Below are 23,698 nucleotides of genomic sequence, written 5' to 3'. Positions count from 1 at the left end.
GCTCTAGAAGATTTAACAACAACGTCGGGAGTACCTCGACTTTTGAGAAGAAATATTAGACAGGTTAAGCAGAGCGCATAGACGTTTGAACGACAACGTCGAGATCGAGTCACGTGATCATTCTCCACGGTTTTCTTTTCGCGTTTCTACTTCGGAGTCGGAACCTTTTATAACTGACGACGGCGCCATGTTTATGTCGAGCTAATGTGAACTGTCGTATAATAGCTATAGCGTTCAAATAAAAATACTTAAAATTACAATTTTCCTGCTCAACAAATAATTTTCTGGCAACATACGCGTTTTAGCGATCGTAAATTCTGGTTTAAATTAAAATGCTCCTAAGCCTCGTATATTATAGGCGAAATCGGACTACGGACTCTACGGAGACACATTTAAAGTAAACCAGGGGCGCGTAAAAATTCTAAAAAAATTTCCCTTGATAGTGAGAATTCCGAGGGGTCGGACACTTGCCATTATTTTCTACGGGATTTCGGGATTTCGTAGAGATTTTGGTGATTTTATCATTACTTTTTGAAGTGATTTTGGGATTTCAATGTTAATTTACCATAGAGACAGTTTAAAGATCTAGCGATTTTAGATAAAGTGTACGGGATTTTGGTAAATGTCCGACCCCTCGGAGAATTCTCTTTTCTCAAAATTTTTACGGTTGTTTACAGGAGGTGACGTAATCTCTTCTCACGAGTTGTCTTGAGAAGAGTTGGTCAAAAAGGGGATATAGAAATAAAAATGGAATCTAATATTCTAGTCAGTTCACTTGATGCTAAATAAAATAAACACTAGCTGAAAACTATTCGTGAGTTCTGAACCGTTCAACCAGTCCCCATGCGCACTATTCGGCAAAAAAATTCTAGAACTACCCAAATGCAAACTATTCGCAGACAACAACCTCTTGTTGAACCGTTCGGAACCGTTCTAAATGGTACCTGCTCAAGAGCAAGTACTGGTCGGAACTCAAGGTTGAAATCTCTAAAATTCGTCCGCACATCGGGCTGCGTACGTTAAATCGTACGAATCACAACTATTCGTCCAAAAGTTCTGAATTATCCAGAACTTTTGCGTGACGTTACAGCTCAGTCCTAGGCCGTTCTCTTAACGGTTCAGAACTCACGAATAGTTTTCAGCTAATATGATCTTTTTGTGGACGAAAATGAATTTCAGAGAAAACCGAATGTTAAGCTATTTTCCGAAGAAATCTTTCCTATTAAATTATAAATAAAATGTTTTCTTCCTTCATATACAGGTTGTCCACTAAAAAACGATCCAGGGCGAATATCTCAGAAACCGTTTTCTCTAGGAATTTGAAATTTTTATGTTACGTAGCTCGTGCAGGGGGCCAAAGAAGAATGATAACCTCGATGACCTTGAACCATGTCTTCAAGGTCACCCAAAAACTATCTCGAGAACCGTAAGTGTTAGAAAGTTGGTTTCAATTAGAAAAGTGTTCCCCGTCACGTTTTATGCCTACATAGCGTGAACATGATCGGATTCGACCAATAGTAAGTCGAGAAAATTGGTACCAAAATCACAAAGGTCGTAAAAGGGAAAATTGCAAGACAGCGCTAATAACTCCAAAACAAGTCGTGCTACATTATCGAAATTTGCTAGACAATCGCATCATGGTAGGATATTTTAACATTTGGAAAATTGTACGACCTTGAACCATGTCTTCAAGGTCATACTAAAATTATCTCGAGAACCATTAGGTTTAGATCAAAAATTCCAAGCTTTTTACATTTGACGCTTTTTAGCGAGTTCTCACGGGGAGAAAAATTCTCACGAAGAACTCTTCTCAAGAGAAGAATTCCTTCTTAGAATTTTGACGCGTCCCAGGGTACACGAAAACCAATGTTTGTTTTTAGACAATTTTCTCAGTCATAAATAAAGCGCGTTTTAGTATTAGTTAAACACTTTTTATTTTCGTCATGTTTAGCAAATATTTATAAAATGTGTTAAAATTCTATTGTAACTGTTCATGTTTCCTTTAGCCGTCAAAGTGAAAGCACGCTTAACCGATTTTAAAGAAACTAATTTCACGAACGTGTAGATACTCCCGACGTTGTCGTTCAACTCTAGAGCGTCCTGCTTAACCTCTCTATTATTTAAAATTGGTTAAGCGCGCTTCAGTTCGCCGGCAAACGCAATGAAGTACGTTTCCAATCGAATTTTAGCAAATTGCACACCTTTCGCTGACCCAGGGTATACGAAAAACGTTTGAACAATAGCAAAATTATGTATGGGTTTGAGTGTTGTCGAAAAACAATTATTTGTTTCTTCGTGTGCCCGAGTGTACCGCAAATGTTTCAATTTGTATACTCGCACTTATTTCACCAAATTCGTCTTAAAGGGCAACGCAAGTGGTCATGCAGGGGGGGAACTATGTTTTCTTCAACAAGCCGTAAGTAGGTTTTCCAAGGATGATTTTATACAGCGCGAAAGCCTTATTCTCCTTAGTGCTGCCACGTGGCGCAATTTCGCTCTCATTCGCGAATTTTTCGATTTTCTTCGCTGAGTTAGCTCGCAATCAACGAACCCATGAATTAAGGCCTAGCTTAATTTATTTATTATGGAGAAAAGAACTGGGTTAGTTTCCGAGAGTTGGACTTTGATATTTTCGATTTAACAATGTTTTGGAATAAAATTATTTGGAATTGAATATTTTTAATAATGGAAGTTGAAACATTAGGCCTTGGACGCGGTAAATCTCTGCCGCTAGCCTCACATTGGAATGATTGGATTAAGGAACTAATTTTATATTCAATTAAAACCGTATTTCTGTGTAGTTAGCCTAACTGACGCGAGAAGTCGCTACGTTCTTGATGAGCGACTTTCTTAAAAAATAGTAAAATTCAAATGCAACCATGAAGGAATAGTAAGGAGGGGAAATTATTGGTCCGAACTGGCTAGGCAGTGTAATTCCTCTTCCCTTAGGGGGCTGTTAAAATAAAGGGGGATCTCGTGGTAGACTTTTAACATGTGACACGGAAAACTGAACTCAGTGTAGCCATCTATCGGACGGTGTTTATGCTGATTCTGAAAAACGCGGTGAGTCCTAAAAAAAATTTTAGGTAGAGAAGTGTCCCTTTGAGAGCAAAAAACGTTTTATGAAGGCATCAGTCATGCATATTTTTTTCTTCCTGCCCCCCCCCCCCCCCTGGGTGCACCACTGACGTTGTTGTTCAAAATTTTAAAGTGTTCCGCTTAAGCTATCTATAATTTAAAAATAAGAAAACATCAATAAAGTAAATAAATTTTCAGCAGTTGGATGAGAAATTCGAGACCATTGAAATACGTGCCGAGCCCGAGAAGTTACACTTTTCATTTTTATTTCGTAGCTGGATACACTTTTGCTAGTATTTATTCTCCATCAACGTAACCTAGTAGTAATTCTGTCAACAATGGCGGTTAAATTATAGCTAGTCTTCAGTAGTTCTTAAGATCTTAAGTTCTTTTATTTGCCCGATGGGTTTTCGTCCACGTAGACGAAGTTGAAAGCCCCTTCAACTCGTTTTGAATGGCCAAGTTTTCAACGTCCTTGGTTATGAATATGCATATTCGTGAAGGACGAATTTTATCTCGGATGTCTGAATTTCACGCCCCATAATTACTTTAATTTCTTCGCCAATTTCGATTACCAGCAAAAAAATATCGAAATTAAACCCATTGTAAGATATAAAATATTGTAGGCTTGTAAAAGTTGCAACACCCGTTAGAGAACGCCCTATTTCAAAACCATTTCTTTTTTCACTTTGACTTTGACAAATCGAATCGGGAAATTAATGCGGATTAGTAACGTGACTAGACTGTTAACGAGAATGTTTTTATTTATACTTAAGCCTGATTTTCTCTATTTTCTCGTTTTACCACCTTTTCCCGTTGTCCTGGCGCACGGGAAAACGACTGTACACACGGACAAAATTTGCCGGATTTTTCCGCCGGTTAACGAGAAAACGGATAAAAAAATGTTGAAATATCTATACTTTATTTTCCCGGTTTTTGAAGATCTTTGAGTTCAACTAATCAGCGAGCGTTTCGCTGTCACGTGATATAAGGAGCGATTTTGAAAGTCTTTAAAAGTAGGCTTAATAATTTTTGCGTCTACCACGTGACGGCATAACGCTCGCTGACTGGTCGAGCCAAAGATAATTTAAACTCGTACCCAAGATTCGAAATCACTCTCTCGCGCGTTGCCGATAGCGTTTACCCACTTCCCGCTGGAACTCAGAAAAAATTCGTTCCATGGTTTGCGCCTTACCGCAACCGATGGAGCGTGATTTTTCTGAGGTCACGTGCCGGAAAAGGGTAAACGCTTCGTAACAAAACCGTCAATGGGAAAGCTCTCAGTATTCGAATCTAGGGTACGAGTTTAGATTATCTTTGGTCGAGCCCAAAGCCCCTCAAAAAAAGGTTATCCGTTTTCTCGTTCCCCGGCAGCGCTCGCTGTGATAAAATCCGGCAAATTTGGTCTCAGATTCTCAGTACCGCTTGGTTGAACCTACTTGAAGCGCCATCTCGTGGACGAAATATTATTTTCCCCGGTTTTATCGTTTTTCGGTTTGCTACGACATTCTCCTTGGCTTTTTAACCGAGTTAAATTCGTAGATTGTAGTTTATCGTGTTTTTAAAATGCCTTAAACGCCACCCTTTCTCAAATTTTCGCCGCTTCATTCTTTTGGCGCTGCATGTAGGTTCAACCGCGATTTCTGAAAATTTTGGAGCCGTTTGATGTAGGTTGCGGAAAAAGTAGCGTAACTTTTTAAATACTTTCCCAATAACTATAAAATTTCAGTGACATAATCATTAATATATTGTCTATCATTCTGTAAAAAAACCCCGTAAACTTTGGTTTTGGTGACAATTCCCCTTTAAGCAAAACCAGATAAGATTTTAAACCCTGGTTATTTAAATTAATAGCAAATGACGACAGGAATATCTACGAAAAGAGGTTGGCAAAGTTTATCAAATTAGGCCTTTGTGGTGATCCCTTTTACAATTACCTTCGGTATCGAATAAAACGACAATATTAGGTCTCTAATTCTAATTGAACTAATCGAACAATTTTTAACAAGGCAGGTAACCATTTTTAACGTGAAACTAAATTCTTAATCATTTTAAAATAATTAAAATCCGCAAACAGACGATTGAAACTGTTAACCCTCGCATATTAGTAAGAAATATACACCAGCAAAATGGCGTTATTGTACGGTTCATTCTTGCTCAAATTACAAATATTACATATTTATTCTTGGTGCTTATATCTATACTTGGAACTGCATTAATGATGACGTAGGGATGCAAACAATGTTGCGTAATTTCGTGTTCTCGGTTTAAAATCGTTTGCGTTTCAGACGATTTTTAACGAAATTGCAGTTTCTTATTGGTCTTATTTTACATAAATTCAAGCTTTGCTGGGTGGGTTTGCATTTTTACCCACCTTTTGTATAGACTAAAATGTGATTTATGAAATTTTTGAACGGACAATTTGGGGGGTACAAATACCATTGATTGTAAAATCTAGGATTGTACATTGTACCCCTGTAACCCCCTATTCCGCTGCCACTGTTCATTGTTCACTTACCACTGAGTAAATTGATTAGTCTTTTCAGTTTATATAGAGCCACGTAGCGGCCAAAGTGGGAAAGTTAGTTAGCTGATGCATTTTCTATTCTAAAACACAAAGCAACTGCTTGGCAGATGAAAGTCCAGTAGCTAAGTGGCTCTATATTAATTAAATATTACCATTTCTGGAAACGTTGAAGAATGCCAGTCCGGATTTTGATTTCGATTACCGTCACTAGAGGGCGTACGTCGCGCTAAACGAATGTACGATGACCGCGTAGTATTCCTCCGCGAGTTCGCCAGTCTGTTTTAAAATTTTCGGTTTTAACAATGTCGAGCAATGAAATTAATGGTAATAATAAAATACATGATAAATGAAAAGAAAATCAATCACTAAGACAATTCGTTGAACAAGAACAACTTTCCATGTTAATTCTAATTAAATTCCAATAAAAGCAAACTAGGCCAAGGTGACAAAAACTCCATCTGTTGCGACCGATATCGAAATCCGAATTTCCGCGAAATTACAACGTGTTTTGTAAAGTTTCGTATTACCAAAAATTTGACTCCTTCCGCTTTAAAAAATAGTGCTATTTCACCCCCCACTGTCATCCCCTGGAACCCTTTAAGGATAGGCCTATTTATATACAAATCGTAAGAGTGATATTTACAGCTGCGACGCTAGCGACTAGTAGCGACATCTTTGCGTGGGCTCTGGTACTGACCGCAAATTTTATGAGGGCGCCTCGTGTGGGAGTTGAAATGTCGTGGGTTCGCGCCCTGGCATTGCACTGATTCATTTTATATTATATATATATTTTTTTCAATTTGTTGAATATGAAATTTAAAACTTTTAATAAAATTTTAATTATATTTTTTATAAAAATGTTAATTTTAGTAATAACGAAATGCTAGCGTAAGTAACGTACTATTATAAGTATGACGCTATTCTTCCAACGCTATTATTTAATGAGTCTCTTTCACCAATGACAATATAAATATTAACGTGGCTAAGGACTGACCACTCTACGCGAGTCCTTTCTAGTGTTTGGAACTGTCAGGTAAAAGTGCGAAAATCACCATTGAAAATTGATACGCTTTCAAAATTAAAAATTAAACTCATTTTGGAAATAAAATGATGCATTTTTAAATATAAACATACAATTGACATACAATGTTACTTATGATACTAGTTATATTACGGGCGCAGACCGTACAGATGAGGTAAAGTAAACTAATAAATATAAACATGAACCTCCCCTGAAATGTTTATGTGTATGAATTAATTCATGAAGTTAGATCTGCCAAACTATAACAGTAAAGTCTGCTGTATAGCGACCATCGTGCAATAATTGGTGAAGAATTTCGCGATAAATTGCAGTAGACTGCTTCCACATAGGGCACCCTAGATATATTATATTATATTAGGAAAAAAGTAGTTTTTTTAATTTTCGTTAACTTGGTGAATATCGCCATCTGTGGCTATTATTGAAACTAGGATTTAAAAAAAATTGTATTAAAGGGCTACAAGGGTGTTTGAAAAATCGGTGTGAAAATAAAAGTAGCTCCTCCTCCTCCGTATCCCGTTTTAGCCTATCTGTCCAATCACATTCGTGGATTTTTCTAGGCCAACTTCCGGAACCCGCCCAGTAATCTAGCAAAATTCAAACGGCTCTTTAACTTAAAACACTATCAGTATGCGAATAAAATCAACAGCGGATAAATTTAAATTATTCCTAAATTTATTCATTAGAACTTCATGGTTTTTGCTTTCAAACAGGATTGTCTGGGTAAAAGGGGTAACACCGAAAGAAATGCAAATTAGAAAAGATACGTAAAAACCTTTCCAGTTTTCAGCGATTAAAACAGCGCTAAAGAGAGAATATTGTTTGGCCTTTTATTTTCTCAGAAGAATGTTTTAAAACGATTAATTATTTCCAATTTCGAATAAAACTAGAAGAAAGGTCATGTTTCGCGATTCTTAAAAAAAAACAACAAAAAAAAACATTAAATTAACATGGCAATGAGAACTCCTTAAATTCTTTTCGTACTTTTAAAACAATACAAAAAGGGGTTGGTTCAATAATATCTGCGGATATTTTATCTTTGTGTTGGTGAAAAAAGGGTTTTTTCGAACTAGGGAATTGGATAGAACTTGAAAAAAAAATATCGTTGTATTTCGAACGGTACTAACAAACAGATTAAAGGTCGGAGATTTAGGATGGGTAAAACTTCGGCTAAAGTCAAACTTAACTAACAAAATAATAGTTACTATATCTTCACTCTATTAATTCCTTTCAGTTCACTTTATAAAATCTTAATACGTATTTAAATCCAACCGAAAACATTATTATCTTTAACTTAAATAACTATCGTTCGACTTTAGATACGGAACATATCATTTCAAAATAATAATACACACAACGCGACACTATAAATTAATTTTTCTTGGAAATTCGCTTTGATGATTTTATTAAAAAATTTCCGCATTTTTGACCAATCGTTAATGTTTTTCACACACGCGGACAAAGTCAAAACAACGTTACGTCAACGAGGGGGGGTGCAGGGGGGGGGAGGGGAAACTATCGCACGAGACTCCACGTGGGAGGGCGGGCGCCCCTCTTATACGAATATAATATAAACAAACAAATATCTGAAAGACTTGTTGTATAGGTCTTCTTGCCAACTTTTCCGTACGAAATATGATATAAAACAACAGCCCACGGCAGCGACCGGTTTATGAAAATATAAACCACGATATCGAAACCGTGTTTGAGTATTTTATTTAATTATTTTTTGCGTGTCCGAGTCCATTTATGATATTTGGTTTTCGAAAATTTCGCTTTCCAGGAGAAAAACCTGAATTGTCCATCGAGGCTATAGTTGGGTTGGTTTAACCGCCGCGGCTGCTTTCGAAGCCCGTCTTGCCAACCCAGGGGTACTTGGAAGGACACGGTTGGCACGTTTTCATGTACCGAACCCCGCCGCGATCCCATACGTTGCAGACGATGGGGTTTCTGCACAGGGGTGGTTTCTTGGAGTCTGGCTTGCATTGCCAAGGTTCGAAACTGTTGATTTTGGACGAAGGGGTGGGGTTCCTCATCCACTGGAGCAGTTGCCAAGTGGTAATGAGCCACACGTCGTCCTTGCCGTTAATTTCGTCCAGGAACCTGAAGAAACCTTTGCGATGGTGTTGGGTACTGAACCAGGCCGAATGGTAGTATAGTCCGAACGGGGCTCTGTTGGATTTGTAATGGCGGTTGAAGTTCTTCATTAACATTTTATAGACGCCTTCGTCGTCCGTCGGGTTGGAACAGGCGTCGCCCATAGAGCAACGGCCACCGCGAAGATCGATCCACATGACCATCCCGACCTCCCAGATGCCCGGGAAGGACTTGGTTGGGCAGGGCGCGATCATGCATTCGTGGTTGATGGCGTAGTCCGTCGTGTACGGCCAAAACGGTGGGTTGTTCTCGAAAACGGGCATAGACGAATCGTAGGTGAAGTTGGACTCGTGCAACATCTCGAACATTTTGTTGCCGCCAATTTGCAGGAAAGGGGCGCGCATTCCTCTGACGTCCTCCAAGTTAACTCCGCCGTAAAGGTGAAGGATCTCTCGCTGACCGTTGATCTCTTTCTGCCATTGACTCTTGGAGAACTTTTCTCCGTAGCTATGCCTGTTTTTGGGAGAGAAAATATTTTGCTTTAGAAAAAATGGATTGTCGTCCCGGGACAGACGCGATGAAATATCGCGTGGGGTTCTTCGGAATGGCCTTAGGCCGTAAACTATACGAGATAAATGATCAAAATTAGATGATTTACCAAGTAATGATGGCTGGTGAAAACGAGCGGGAAAGAACGGGGGAACAACCTTAATAATGATGTTAAACCACCGATATTCTTATCGCCATCTCCACTTACATAAATCAAACCAACCATATCTTCGAAATGACCTTGCCCAGGTTAGGTTAAGTCACCGTCTCAACTGACAGAATAGCCATAGTCGCGCGGAACAATTCCCCGCCTTTCGTTACAATGTCGGATAACCCCTTCTAGTCATTAATACGAAGTAACGTAACCAAGGTCGCGTCTACAGTCTGAAAGTCGCGTCAGTTTTTTTAACACGACGGCCAAAGCAGCGAAAAGATGGAGTTGAGTGAACCCGCGAAACGCCTTCTTACGTCTTATTTGTATAGTTTCTAAGAAGTGAAATTAATCTTTGGCCCTCTTCCTTACATCGAGAACATTCTCCCGACATTTATCAAACTGCGGGGCTCGCTATTATACCAACAAATTTTCCGAAAACTAAATATGGACGACATCCCTTTCGTGTTTTAACTCCTTATATTTCCCAAACATTAATTTATGTCTTTTCTGTCGGCTCCGATCGCAGCAACTCCCCTGGAGGGGGGACGATAATATACCATCTATTTTTAATTCGGGCGTTTTCAACAAGTTGGGTAATATTTCCCCCCAAATCAGTCGTATTTGAGGAAACGCGTCCCCGGACCTAGTTTCCCATTGGCGTCGCTTATTGGAACCCTACTGTGTTTCTATAATTAAGCCTAACGGGTTGATTTGCCGAATTCTCTTTTCTTTTGGGGACGTGAAAGCCGACTCATTATCCCGATTATATCAAATCAGTTATAATTAGAAAATTTTTAATTTATTTTCAACTATTATCCTTCTCCCTTTGGTCAAGTACGTTTGAGTTGTTTTATTGGACGTGAAGAATGTTACGGCCGATTCGCACTTGGGAGCTCTTAAGTCAACTTGGTAGTGGTAAAACAACTGTCTTATAAAAAATCTGTAGTATACCACTTCAGCAATCGGTCTGTCCAAAACGCACAGATCTAGGCGTAGCGAGGGCGGGGGTGTAGGGGGGCATCGGGCGCGGATTGCTAGGGGGCATGTAAAATGGATTTGTTCGATTAAACTCATTTTTCCTGAAACTTGAAAAGTACACTTTTTTTTAAATAAAACAAAAAATTTAGTTTTCCAGAGGCAACGGAAGAGGGGGGCGTGTGCCAAATATCCTCGCTACGCCACTAAAAACGAATCATCTAATATCAGAATTATGTGATTTTCGATTTCTCCTGCCCTCTACAAAACGTAACTATGATCTGTTTCTGTAAAACAGCGATAGATGGCGTCACAACCGAATTTATCTCAAAGATAAGCTTTTGCGAATAGGCCTTTAACCTTGCCCGGTGAATATTTTAGCATAAAGCACTAGCCGCCTATTATAGGTGTTGTTTAAAATCGCTACCCACACGGTGAACTTTTAAAAATTTCGTTACGCCACAAAACTCATTCACGGAAACCTAAACAGGCAACCTACGTATCTACCCGCGATACATTTTTACACGCTTATTTTTAACACTTTAGGTGGCTTATGGAAGACGAATAACGAAAGAAAGAAAGAAAAGTGTAAGTGACGCACGTGATCGAATGGGACGCCATCTCGTGGCCCTGGGCGTAGAGCGTTTGGATCTTTCCGTAATCCGTCCATTCGTGGGAGACGTAGAAGGTACCCAAGATGGGGCATCCGTTCGGATTCTTGCGCGTCGTGAAGATATCTTCGTACAGCTCGTAGTTGAGGTCGTTGACGGCGTCGTCGAAGGTCAAGAGGACCACCTGAGGAGTGTCGCTTGCCGGAATCGAGCCTGTAATAATGAGGGGTGATCACGGGTTAGCGTTACCTTTCCTTATTGTTTTGGTGTGACTGTATTTAGCCGGCCTACTATGGGCGTTTGTCTAAGGTGAAATTGGTAATACTTTAAATTCTTGTATTTTTTTTCTAGATTGTATTGTTGGTGGTGAGGGAGGATGGGGTGAGGGTAATTTAGAGAAACTACCCGGGGAAAGAATGGTAGTGCATCTTCATTGGCATCGGTTCAATTTTCACTTATGCGGGATGTTACCGGATATTGCGAAAATTACTGATTTAAGCCTACTCCTATTATTTCCTATGCTATTTTTAAGCGATAGTGGGTTGATATTTTTGCGCTAGAAGTATTCAAATATATTTCCGCCTTTTTCTAATTTGTCTGTCAGATATACTTTACGACTATGTGTACGCGCGTACATCGGGTAGCAGTGGTAAAGGTCTTACCTGGTGTATCGGTTCCACCGCATCTGCAGTCTGGCAGTTTGCAATTTCGGTTGTTGCATTTGGTGGCCGTCGAGAACGGTACTGGCGTGGCGTACCTGGAAGCCGGCCTCGAAGGCGGTTTCGGCGGCAGTTTAGGTTCGGTGGACGGTGGTCTCGTAGCCGGGCGGTTGAGACCCGTCGGCATCGGTCTCCTGTTGCTTCTGGTTGTGGGAGCGGGAGTGGTGCTGGTCACCAGAGCCGTCGTTCGTGGTCTAGTCGACCTGGATGTGGGTCTCGGGGTGCTTCTTTGTCTCGTAGCGACGAAAACGGCTTTGTCATTATCGTCGTGGTAGTATTGGTCTTGAGGATATCCGTATTGAGATGGAACTCGAGCGTACTCGTACGGCGCTTCCGTCACTTCCGGTTTTGGGGTCGCGTAGATGTTGTAGTCCGTCTTCGGAGGGTTTTCCGTGAACCCGTAATTTGGTTGTTGGTTCGGGTTCGGTCTGTGTCTGGTGGAGACGTATTGCAGCGGGATTTCTTTATTCGGTCTTCTGGATCGATCCTGGCTCGTAGTCCTGTAGGCATTACGATTGTTATTCTGGTTATTGTTCGAGTATCTGGAACCATCTCGACCGACGACAATGGACGTATCGGTTGTCGGCTTTGGCGTTGTCGTTGTCGAGGCCCTCTTTCGAATTTGATCCGGTTGGTTTCTGTAACTGGGACCTCTGTTTGGTATCTCTCTGACCGTTGGAGTTTCTTGGTACACCGCTCTGGGAGGAGCTTGTTCTCTGTACGGATCTCTTATCGGTTCCTCTCTAACTGGCACCACAATTTCTCTAGCTACCTCTCGTACAGGCGTTATCTCTCTCGGTGTCTCTCGAACTGGGATAATTTCTCTGGCCGGTTCTCTAACTGTCAACTCTCTAGCTGGAGTTCTAACCGCGACTTCTTGTCCGTAAACGTTTCCAGTAGTACTTTGTTCTCTGTAACTAGGTGCTGGTGCCGGGGCGGTTTCTCTGTATACTTGCGGATTTTCTCCGAAGGTGACTTCTATGGGTGGTTGGTTCGGGTACCTGATGGAACGTCCCGCTTCACCGTAACTGTTGTGGTTGCTGGGAAGTCGAGGATAAGGTCCATTCTCTCTGGGATTTTGCGGGTACACCTGTATGACGGGCGTGGCCCTATCCCTATGTTCCTGACTACCACTCGTTCGGTAATAACGGTTTACTTCTTCCTCCGGTTCCTTGTGATTGCCATTATTACTGGTAATTTCCGGGATCAGGTCTCGGCTTCTGCCAACTGGTTTCTCGTTGTCGGAAATATCATCATCCTCCTCGTCATCCTCATCTTGATCCGTCGATCTGAATGACGTAATTACGCGATCGGCGTCGTGGTCCCTGGAGTTACCGTTGTTGGAATAAACCGGCGTGACGTAAGAGCTAGTTTGAGAGGGTTTTCGCGGTCTTCCATCGTCCTCGGGCGTTTTGCGATCGGATTGATCGCGTTCGTCGTTTTCGTAGATGGGTTTGACGAAAACGCTGATGTCCGACACTCCCGGGATACTGGGGCCGTTGCTGTAAAGTCCATCAGGAATGTGGATTCGTCCCTCCGAGTCGACGACGGACGGGACGGCTTCTTCGAATTGAGGTTGTTGAGCGTCGTAACCGGGGAACCTGTTATTGGGCGGATCAGCTCTGGCGTTTTCCAAAGAGTCCAGAGAGTCTTTGGGTCCGTTGGCTTGGGTGGTCGTGTCGGTAGTTCCCGTTTCGTAGTCGTCGGATGTTTCCTTGTAGACTTGCAAAGCGGTGGTGGTCACGGGTAGAGTGGGACGGTCGCTGTCCGTAGTTGGAAGCGTCGAGGTAGCCGGGATCGTGTTTTGCGTCGTTGCCCTGGGCAGCGGGGTCGTTCTCAGTTCGTTGTGCTGAGTGACACTTCGTACCGGTCCGTTTCTGGACGAGTCGAAGTCGTCTTCTTCGTAGCTGGTCGATCTCGGAGGAGGATTCTTATTTGGCGCATTTCCCAACACCGACCTTCCCTGGGAAGCCGGTAATTGCGGTCTAGCGGAACGCGCTTTGTTGACGTTCTGAGGGGGGTTCCTACGGTTGGCTGAGAACGTTCCCTCTTTGGACTGCGTCGGACCATCTTTATCGACGGGTGGTTTGTAACCTAACCAAGGTTAAACAATTAATACGTTGGAGTTTATTAAGTATTTATAATTAACGTACCATTGGCACATTCAACATTTCGTGGCCAGTCGCAAGTTTGCAACTCGACGCTGAAGTACAATCCTCCGGTGCAACTTTCGTGTAGGGCGTCGCCGAAGACGCACACGAAGTACTTGCTACAGTCTTCCGTATCGGGATAGTAACCAAACTGCTCGGGACAGTTGAATTGCTTGTCAACAGCTTGGCAAAAGAGAGGAACCACTACGGGAAAAAGATAAAACGCAAACAATACCGTTATTAAACGTAAAACAATACCGTGCATTTCATATTTCTGGGATAAACAAAAAGCGATTAAGTCTATTTTGGTCAGATTCCCGCGCGCACGCTTCCGACCTAACCCATCTTGAGAAACACAAAAGACTCGTAAGTAGTACTTATAATCCATCTTATGATTCCCTTAATAGGGGGAAACCGTTGCCTCAGCCCATAGTCCCAGATACTATAGTCTTATTTAGATAAAATTCGTAACGTTTTCATTTACCGATTACATCGAAAAGTTCCGTTCCGGCGAGGGTGGGTAAAGATACGCTTGAGTTTATCTTATAATAATTTAAAGCCAAAACTTCTAGAGATTTGTTGGCGTAAAGTGGGGGGGAAAGCTTTTGTTTCCGGATTGTTCTTGTCGTACGATGAGTTCCGATCGTGACACACTTTTGACGTAACATCTCCGCTCATTCCTACTCTCTCTTCTTCATGCAACCTTAATCAAATGATCTCATTTAGGGTGGCGGAGGGGTTGCTTTCGGAAAGTAACGCGAAAGCGTGCGTGAGCTATAAATCTTTTTCCAAACCGAATCCGAAAGAAATTTCGTAATTCCGATTGTAACACAAAATCTGGGTAATCCTTTTTTTCTTGCCCTCCCCCTCCCCCCCTTCAACCTGTGGGAGTGCCAATGGCCGAATTATTTAAAATTTTGTGCTCTCATATTCTTGCGAAAGGTTTTGGTATTTGCATGTAGATTCCCCATTGATTAAAGCAACGTTCACACTACTCTACTTCTGTTGGAAAACTTGTCTAGCAATTTTATTCCTCTAATAGATATTATAGTATGAAAATGAAGGTAAGAAAATAATTGTTTTGACAAATTAGTTGCTAGCATCAAACACTTTCGCCTCGCAGCAAGAGAAGCCGGGTTCGATCCCAGCTTGTGGCACTGGGTGAAAACTGGGAAACACTCCTTCCGCGTAGAGTTTGCAAGTTCTCTCCCCACTGGTTTAAGGGGTTTTTACCCGATCTGTTCGGTTTCCCCTTCCATAAAACTTGTTTAGGTTAACGGTAATAGTTAGTGTAGGGAGATGTTGGCTCGCGTGGAATGAAGGGCTGGCCACCACCCTCCTACGCATTGTAACCCAGCCACCTGAATAAATGGCTTTAAAATCTGCTTAATGACTTAGGCCTAATGTGGTGCCTTAGTTATTTAATTGGAAGAACAATTTAAAAATTCTTTGAAAAATTTATTGATAAATAATATATAGTGTGAACGTGACTGAAATTTCATCGAAGTAGTGGGATTACATTTCGGATTAAATGACAATTATATCCAAGGCTATAAATGAGGGTGAAGTCAGTATGTTTTAACTCTCAGCTAAGTCGTTAGCCAAATAGGGGTACTCGAGAGAAATAATTGAGACGCATTTGTAAAGGATCGCCCAATTCTTAAAAGCCTTTTAAAATCTTTTTTTTTAAATCAAATCTTCTCTCTTATTTAAGTTATGCGCGCTCTAGATTCGTTTTTAAGGCTGTTTTAAAGTGTTTAATATATAGGCCTAGTTCCACCCTTCCGATCTGTCAGGCATTGCAAAATTTCGAATCAGCTCGGATTAAAATATTTTACATTTTTTAAAAATGTTTTTGTAAGAGGCCCGCCAGAACAATGTGTTCGAGTTTTTATGAAAGCCAGGTAGGAGCAACTTGAAGTGTGACATTGTTACGCTTTGATTCACGTGTTTATGAAATCGTAGATTGATGGTTACTGGGTTTTTGGGAACAACTTTTCGATAGGTTTATTATTATAGTTTGGGGAAATTTTTAATTTGTTTATTTTTTTGGGGCGGGAATGTTATTTGTCCCAAAATCTTTCGGTACCCTGGGCGTTTCCAGCGAAAATTTATGATTGCTAAATCAAATCGCTATTTTCTAAATTAGTTGTTTAGTAATCACTGGATTCAGACACTTTGAATTTCGAAAATTGCCTCTGTGGTTTTATAGTTAAAGTTATAATTTACTTGAGGTGGATAATAAACAAAGTAAACACAAGGAATATTGGGTACCTAAAGAACAAACTAAGTAAAATTTAAATATTTTGAAATGAGATAATTTAGGGAGTAATCAAATTGAGTTTTACTTAATAATTGGGCAAATCACGAGGGGTTTGGAAACTTCCAAATTTTGTATACGATAATTTAAATATCAATTATTTAGCTTTTTTTACATATTTTCAGATTTTTATGGACTTGATTTTGGAGGCGTATATTTCATGTGTATAAATTTGAGATAATTTACTCAAAAGTCAGAAAAGGTCGTTAATTTTCATGACCAGTCTCCAGGGCGTTATTACCTAATATAAAAACTCCATTGAACACTCCTACATTCATATTGTTTATTTATATTTACTTTAAAACATGTATATTGCCATTTTTGTTCCTTATTTGGCCCCCCGAAGGTTAGGGTTGTCATCGGGTTCTCATATTATTATTTTATCGCTCGAAGCGCTTATTAGCGCGCGTTTAACTCTCAGCGGTGGTAATTTTCTTCTTCCAATCTAGGCACTAGAGTATTTATTATTTGGCATTCGGATTTGGGTTAAAGTAGAGCTCAGTTCGTGCTTGCGTTTCTGGCCAAAAGTTCCCGTTATTTTTGATGGAAAAGAAGATGTTTTTCTTTTCCATCTAGTCCAATCTGGTTTCCGAGGCAACCGCCGCCGTGCTCGAGATTCTTTTATAAAACATCAGCGCTTCTTTTTCCTTTGATATCAAAATCGAAAGACCCGGTAGCTATTTGGCGCGGATACAAATCTAACCTGTATCGAAATCAAAAGGACGGCTACCGTCTCCCCGCTCTTAAACCCGTTGTCCACTGACAATGAGCTCACGAAATTGTTCTTTACACGAAGAGGTTTTCAAAGCGGTCTGCCTCGCGGTAGATAACTAATATTTATACTATACTCTGATTTTTGCTGGGTAGTATAATTGGAAGTTATTGTTCGATATTTACGTATGCAACGTCTTGATACCAGCATCATGACAGCGCTTTAGAAAACTGCCTAGTTTATATCAACAGGTTTTGGGTGCTATTTACTTTAGTTTGGGTTTATTTTCCCAAAATTCACTTACACTTCCAAGGAAACAGATTTTAAATATCGTGAATTTTAAATCAACTTGAATATCATAAAATTTTGAAATCAACTTGAATATCATGAAATCAACATTGAAAATCATGAAATCACATTGAAAATAATGAAGCCAACTTAAAAAATCATGACATCAACTTTAAAAATCATGAAATCAACATTGAAAATAATGAAGTCAAGTTTGAAAATTATGAAATAAACTTTAAAAATCATGAAATCAATTTGAAAATCATTAAATTAACATTGAAAAGTTTTAAAATGTACGAAAAACCGACTTACAGAGGGTGGTCCAGCCACTCGGGTTTTAGCATTTTGAATATAAAAAATGTAATGAAAGGAAATGGTTTGAAGATAGCGGCTTAAAATGTCGTTTATAACTGTTAATAGATGAAATGAGTGTTTTCCCGTGGGATGGTCAAGGTCGTCATTAACCTCAGGGTGGGAACTGCTTGAACCTTTTATTAACCTTCCAATCTCGCATCGAGGTGCTATACTGTACCGGAATTAAACACGAGAAAATTATAATTCAAGGATATTGAGGTTATTATTATATAGCGAACGTGCTACTTCTATAATTCGATTAAAACGAGATTGAAATCGTGTCCACCGTTACTAGCCTATCATTATTATTTGGCTACGCGCCTTTAACGTCTCACTTCGAAAATTACGTCAACCAACGCTGCACCTCTCGTGTTTCTTCACAGAGTCAGACTAGAATCACGCTCAACAGGGTCTATTCGCACGAGAGTTCAAAGGTTAATTAAAGGCTATTGTGGTTTACTGTGGGCGGGGCCCACTATGGGATATATCATATAGTCAGTAGTAGATTTTTTATTCGCGCGAGAGTTCAAAGGTTATTTAAAGGCTAGCCAGATGATAAGTTTCCCTCTACAAGGCTTCCAGATTTTTTGTAATGTGGAAAACGCCCTATATTTGACTGTATCGAAAGTGGGTTTATATTTTTATTTACTTTTATTATATTTACGCGCGTATAACCGGTATTCCAATATTTTTTTTGCAGAAATTAAAAGCGCCCCTGGTAACACTTTAACCCCAAAATATCGGCGTTTTTAATACGTACTATTGACAGCTTTTGTATTGATAGATTAAGCCCGAGGTTAAAACTTGAAGGAAAAACTTCTAGAAATTATGTCTAACCGCTTTACATTTTCTTTTTTAATGTTAAATATATTTAAAATGCTCTTTGTTGGGTTCATGATAAGTGTTAAAGCACGAAATAATAATAATAACAGTAATAAGCATTTGTGTAATGAAATTTAACAGCTCTAGTCGTTTTTCATTCGCGTTTTATTAAACGGGCTTAATCTTTATTATTTAGTGCAATTTCGATATAAAAATCCCAGGAGGCATGTTTTCTTCGATTTCTTTTAAGCTTTCGTGTTTTGTTTTGCAAATTTTAATTTATTCTAGAGGGCGTAAATTGGCTATTACCTCTCGTGAAATTACCCGTAAAAATGACATACGGTGTGACATTATAGTTACGAAATGTTTAGCCGAGATAAAATACGTAGATAAGCGCCCCAAATCCTCAGTCAAAACCACAAATCTTAATACGTAAAAAAAAACTCGGAATAAAAAAACTTCCTGAAGAGCGTAGATGATAGCATTGTTATTTTTCAAATATGAAACTTTCTCGGTGCAAGGACGTTGGGCCGTTATTACGAAGGCATGGTCGTACCTCTTAATTGACGGGGTGCCAAGGTAGAGAGCGTACCAGCCGATGACAGAGTGCTCAGGTATTCCGGACCACCAGTCCCTCCCAAATTTGTAATTTAGACATTTAGAAAGCCAAGCCTGCAGTTGCGTTTTCGGTGGTTTGCCTCGCACGCTACCTGGTGGCGACTGGCCGACCAAATGAGTGCCACGTTGTCACGCTTATTCAAACAAAGAGGTCCTTGATTTCGTACTAGCTCGACTTCACCTTCGTGCCCGCGTTTCAATTAACATCCAAGTTACGTCGTATACTATCGATAAAGGAAGTTTTACTTGTTGGTCATTTTGCGGGGTAGGAAATCTGTAGAGGGACTGACTCCTAATTCGTTTTATACTTTAGCTGTTCAGGATTGCATGGACTAAGAAATCTGTAGAGGGACTGGTCCTTAAGAGATATCGTCTAGCTATTTTGGGTTGCGTTAATTAAATAATCTGTAGTGGGACTAATCTTTAAGTGGATTCCACCTAGCTATTTTGGATTTCATGGACAAAGAAATCTGTAGAGGGATTGAGTCTTAGTAGCATTTCGCCTGGAAATTTTTATTTTCATGAATAAGAAATCTATGGAGAGACCGAATGCTATTAGGATTTCACCATTGAGTTGGGAATATAGTACTTCTAGTGCCACAAATTATATCTGCTGTGGCTGGGGTAAGAACCATGAAAGAACCGAAACAGTTATCATTAGTCGGTGGCGTCACCTATCAAAGAAAATATAATTTTTTAAATGTCATTTGCTTATACTTTGTTCACGCTAGTGGTAGATAGAGCCACTAGCTTAAATTATTATCGCCGCCAACTTTCGGTAGATGACGCCACCGACTAATCATAACGGTTTCGCTACGTACATGATTTCAAGAAAGTGCCTCCAGCCATTAAATACCAATTTTGGCTCTAAAAGTACTATATTAGCAACTCAATGGATTTCGCGTATTTATTTTGGATTACCGGACAATGAATAGTTGGGTTTTCGCCAAGTTGTTTCAGATTTCATGTCTAAGACATCTGTAGTGGGAAAAACTGTGCCGATCCAAACCTCTAAACATTAGAATGAAAATGACGATGACGTCCAGTTGAAGCTAACCATAATTCAATATGAAAAAGGTGGTAAATATTTCGGTCAATACTATATTATAAAATGGCAGGTATTAATCGAATAATTTTATTCCTCTTCCATACCCTAATACGCGAAATAAGCTATATTTCAATAAGAGTTTTTTAACCCTCGAGTTATTGGAGAAAATCTTGACGGGGAAATCATTTTAAACTTTTTTTCTGTTCTTCTTAAGTTCGTTTAACTTTCTTTTGAACTCTTTAGTTTCAGTTTTTTAACACGAAGTGATTAATTTACTTTTCTGAAGCGCAGTCTTAGAAAGTTATAACTTCATGCAACGGCGTAGGACATTGGTTTGTCTTAAACGCTCTGGGCGATTTCAACGTTAAAGGTGTAATAAGGGCCTTGATAAAAAGTATTGACAATTTCTGTTTTTCAAACAATCAACAATTGGTTTTTTTACTTGTAAACAATAATTACGAATACTTTGCGTTTTAATATATATTAATTAAAAATAAATTTTTCGTTCTAACCGTAAATATTTCTATTGTTCAGCGTTAAGACATAGATTTGATATATATTTTCGAAGTATTTCTAGCCGTTATTAAAACTAGAGTTCGCGAACTTTTCGGTTTATAATAAATGGGTGTCAACAATAACGTAATGATGATTGAAAACAGGTAAAAACTTCCGTTTATTTTAAAATCCCTTCCACAATTCTCAACCACACTATCACGCTAAGAGGTATAATTTAAATCCAGTATTACTGCCGCAAAATACCGGTTGATTTAACCGCCTAAGAACGCGATATGGGGCAAGTCAAGTACGTTAAAAGATTAAACATTATAAAAACCCTTTTGTTTCGCTAATACGATTAATTTAAAAAGTTGAAAATAATACAAAAAATAGTGGTTGATTTGGGTCGGGCGGCGGGTCGATCTTGTCGAAAGGCGAAAAAATTTCTTTTACGGGCCAAACAGTGAAATTGAAAATCGGAAAATCGCTCTGGTTATTTTTTTATTACTTTTTAGAAATCGAGTTATTTTTGTAACACCCATAAAACGAAGTCGATTTTCTCTTTGTTGTTGTGGGTCATTTAACATTTAATTCTCGCGGCTATTTTTACCGACTGGATGCCGGTGTTAATGATATCAATACCAACAGACTCTCGGATCGAATCCGGAGAGTAACCCAGTTCTAGACAGAAACTAAATGTGAATAAAAATCAAGGTGAGATACGCGGAAAAGAAAATTAATTTCCAAAGACGATAAAAAGGGACTTTTGAAAGGAATGGAAGGAAGCGTTTATTATTTTTCCCAGTGAACGCTTGAACGAATTATTTGTTTGCGCGGGAACGCGTCATTGAACAGCGCTATAGCAGCGCCACTCTCGGCGGTTTGCTTCGCATTTTCGCGCTTACTTTATCCAGTTTAGCGCAACCGGCCCGGCCGCGTTCCGATTCTCAAATCATGTGGGAAATTCCGCCTTAATTTTCAATGCTCAAAACCAAGTTTTTGGTTTTGTTTCTCCTTTCCTTTGATCTGTACTAGGTGATTACGATTGAGATAGACAAGGCTGGATGAGGTTGATAAGTTCGTTGATTCGGATCTTTCGTCTAAAATTGTATTACCGCATTTATGGCCATGGGGATAGTCACTCGTAAGCACTTTGTACAACTGATTACTGATTAGAGGGGCAGCTCACTTTGTTACAGGGTGTCCTAATAATCATTATTACAAATTTAATAATGATTTAATCATTGTATAACCAAAGCTACAGATTGAATTTTAATCTAATGTAATCATGATTTAATCATACGAGGGGGTCCTAATAATCTTTGAAGTGAGCTGCCCCTAGTACTGATTTTCCAAAAACATTTCAATTCCATTGATTTCTCATTATTTAGTCATTTACCTGTGAATTTCATATATTTATCACAAATTGCGTGTGAATTTCATTGATTTCTCACAAATTGCGTGTGAATTTCGTTGATTTCTCACAAATTGCTTGTAATTTCATTGATTTCTCACAAATTGCGTGTGAATTTCATTGATTTCTCACAAATTGCATGTGAATTTCATTGATTTTTTCACAAATTGCATGTTCCATTTAATTTTCACAATGTTTCTGTGATTAACATTTTGGAGACTTTTTCTCTATGGGAGTGAGCATGGGTGACGTCAAGTGACGTGGTACCGATACTATTGATGTAAGAGCAGCTTAAAAATTGTAAGCTTTTCTCTCCGAAATCACAGTGCATCAGTCAAAATCAAAAGTGGTATGAGAGGTCGGCAGTCGATTAATTTTTATCCATGAATAAAATAAGCTCGACTATATTTAAATAATATATATTTAAATAACCAATAGTTGAATAAAAATTGTAAAATGTTTAAATAATCGAAAGTGAATCAGCCTATTATTTAAATAAAACAAACAATTATTTAAATAAATACCACTTTATTCAAATAAATGCTTGGTTGCGTAAAAAACATGATTAAATAAGTTAAAATGATATTCTTTTTACCAACGTTTTTTAAATAAATCGGAAAATTTTTGGATAATGAATAAACAATTCCGAACACTAAGTGGTATTTCAAATGTCAATATAAATTAACATATAAATTAACTTCTTCCTGAAAATCATAAATAATATATACTATATGATTTTTACGAAGTGTTTCTAACTACAACTGCTACATTACCTGATAGCAAAATCAAGCAAGTGTAAAAAACCCCAATTTGAGGGGAAAAAAGAGTTTTCAGGTTTATATTTAAAATAAAAGCATTAATAACATGATAATTAAAATATACTAATAAATGGTTTTAAACAGAATTAAACAGGTAAGGATTCTTATTTAAATTTTTTTCGAAAGTCAGGTATCTCAAACTGGCTTGACTTTGGCACTCAGTTAGCGTTATGTTCTCAATATTTACGTATTTCATAGAATTACTTTTATGGCAAGATTCCATAAAACGGGATTTCTGTTCCTAATTTCATAAACAAAATTCGTTTGTTTTTGTTATCTTATTTGTGTTCCAAACGTAATGTACTCTTTCTCGGTTTCGCACCATGATATTTTGTTCCTTAATAAAAACATAAAACACATTTTTTTTGAAAAAGAATGGTTTACCCATATAATACATACAAGATGGCATACTTATTCGTAATAACGCGAAAATATTCGCGAAGAAAAATTATAATATTTTCTTAAAATTCATTTAGAATTTCGACGAGCCATCCGCCAGTGTATAATGATTTTTTTGTACCCAATTCCCCGTTGTGTAACTGACAAGGTGGCCGGGGAAAAACTGGCCTCCATTAGTAAGAAATTTACATTTTAAAGCTATCTTCGTTGGGGGAATTACACGAATTTTAAAAATCTATAAACCTCAATGGAAACAATTATACATTAGAATAAATCAATTGAATTAATATCCGATAAGAGTGGCCTGTCACAACACGTCGAAATTCAAACTTTAAATTGATATTTTCCAACAGTAATTGTTGATTCGGAGTAGGTGGACCTCTCGATTTGACCCTTCGGTACCCGCGAATACATCGGGGTCCACTAATCGGTCTCCGAAACCAGCTCGTCCAGATGGGGGTGGTGGCGAATATAAAGGTCAAATAAGAGTAGAGGTTTCCTATCTTTTTAT

At 38.9% G+C, this 23,698-nt stretch overlaps 1 protein-coding gene across 1 annotated transcript in view; it reads right to left on the bottom strand.

Moving 5' to 3' along the window:
• Nucleotides 1-7,832: 7,832 nt before the first annotated feature.
• Nucleotides 7,833-23,698, bottom strand: part of Cda5 (Chitin deacetylase-like 5) — a 61,292-nt gene continuing 45,426 nt past the window's right edge. The window contains exons 2-5 of the mRNA XM_090153656.1: nt 13,903-14,103; nt 11,693-13,843; nt 11,021-11,243; nt 7,833-9,254 (exon numbers count right to left, since the gene is read on the bottom strand). Of these exons, the coding sequence (XP_090009782.1) occupies nt 8,471-9,254; nt 11,021-11,243; nt 11,693-13,843; nt 13,903-14,103 (3,359 nt within the window). The 3' untranslated portion in view covers nt 7,833-8,470. The remainder of the gene's footprint in view (nt 9,255-11,020; nt 11,244-11,692; nt 13,844-13,902; nt 14,104-23,698) is intronic.

Source organism: Leiobunum rupestre, chromosome 7, assembly GCF_980474605.1.
Source record: "Leiobunum rupestre chromosome 7, qqLeiRupe1.1.hap1, whole genome shotgun sequence".
NCBI lineage: Eukaryota > Metazoa > Arthropoda > Arachnida > Opiliones > Sclerosomatidae > Leiobunum > Leiobunum rupestre.
Note: the sequence above shows the minus strand (reverse complement) of the source record. Positions and strands in the feature narration are given on the sequence as shown.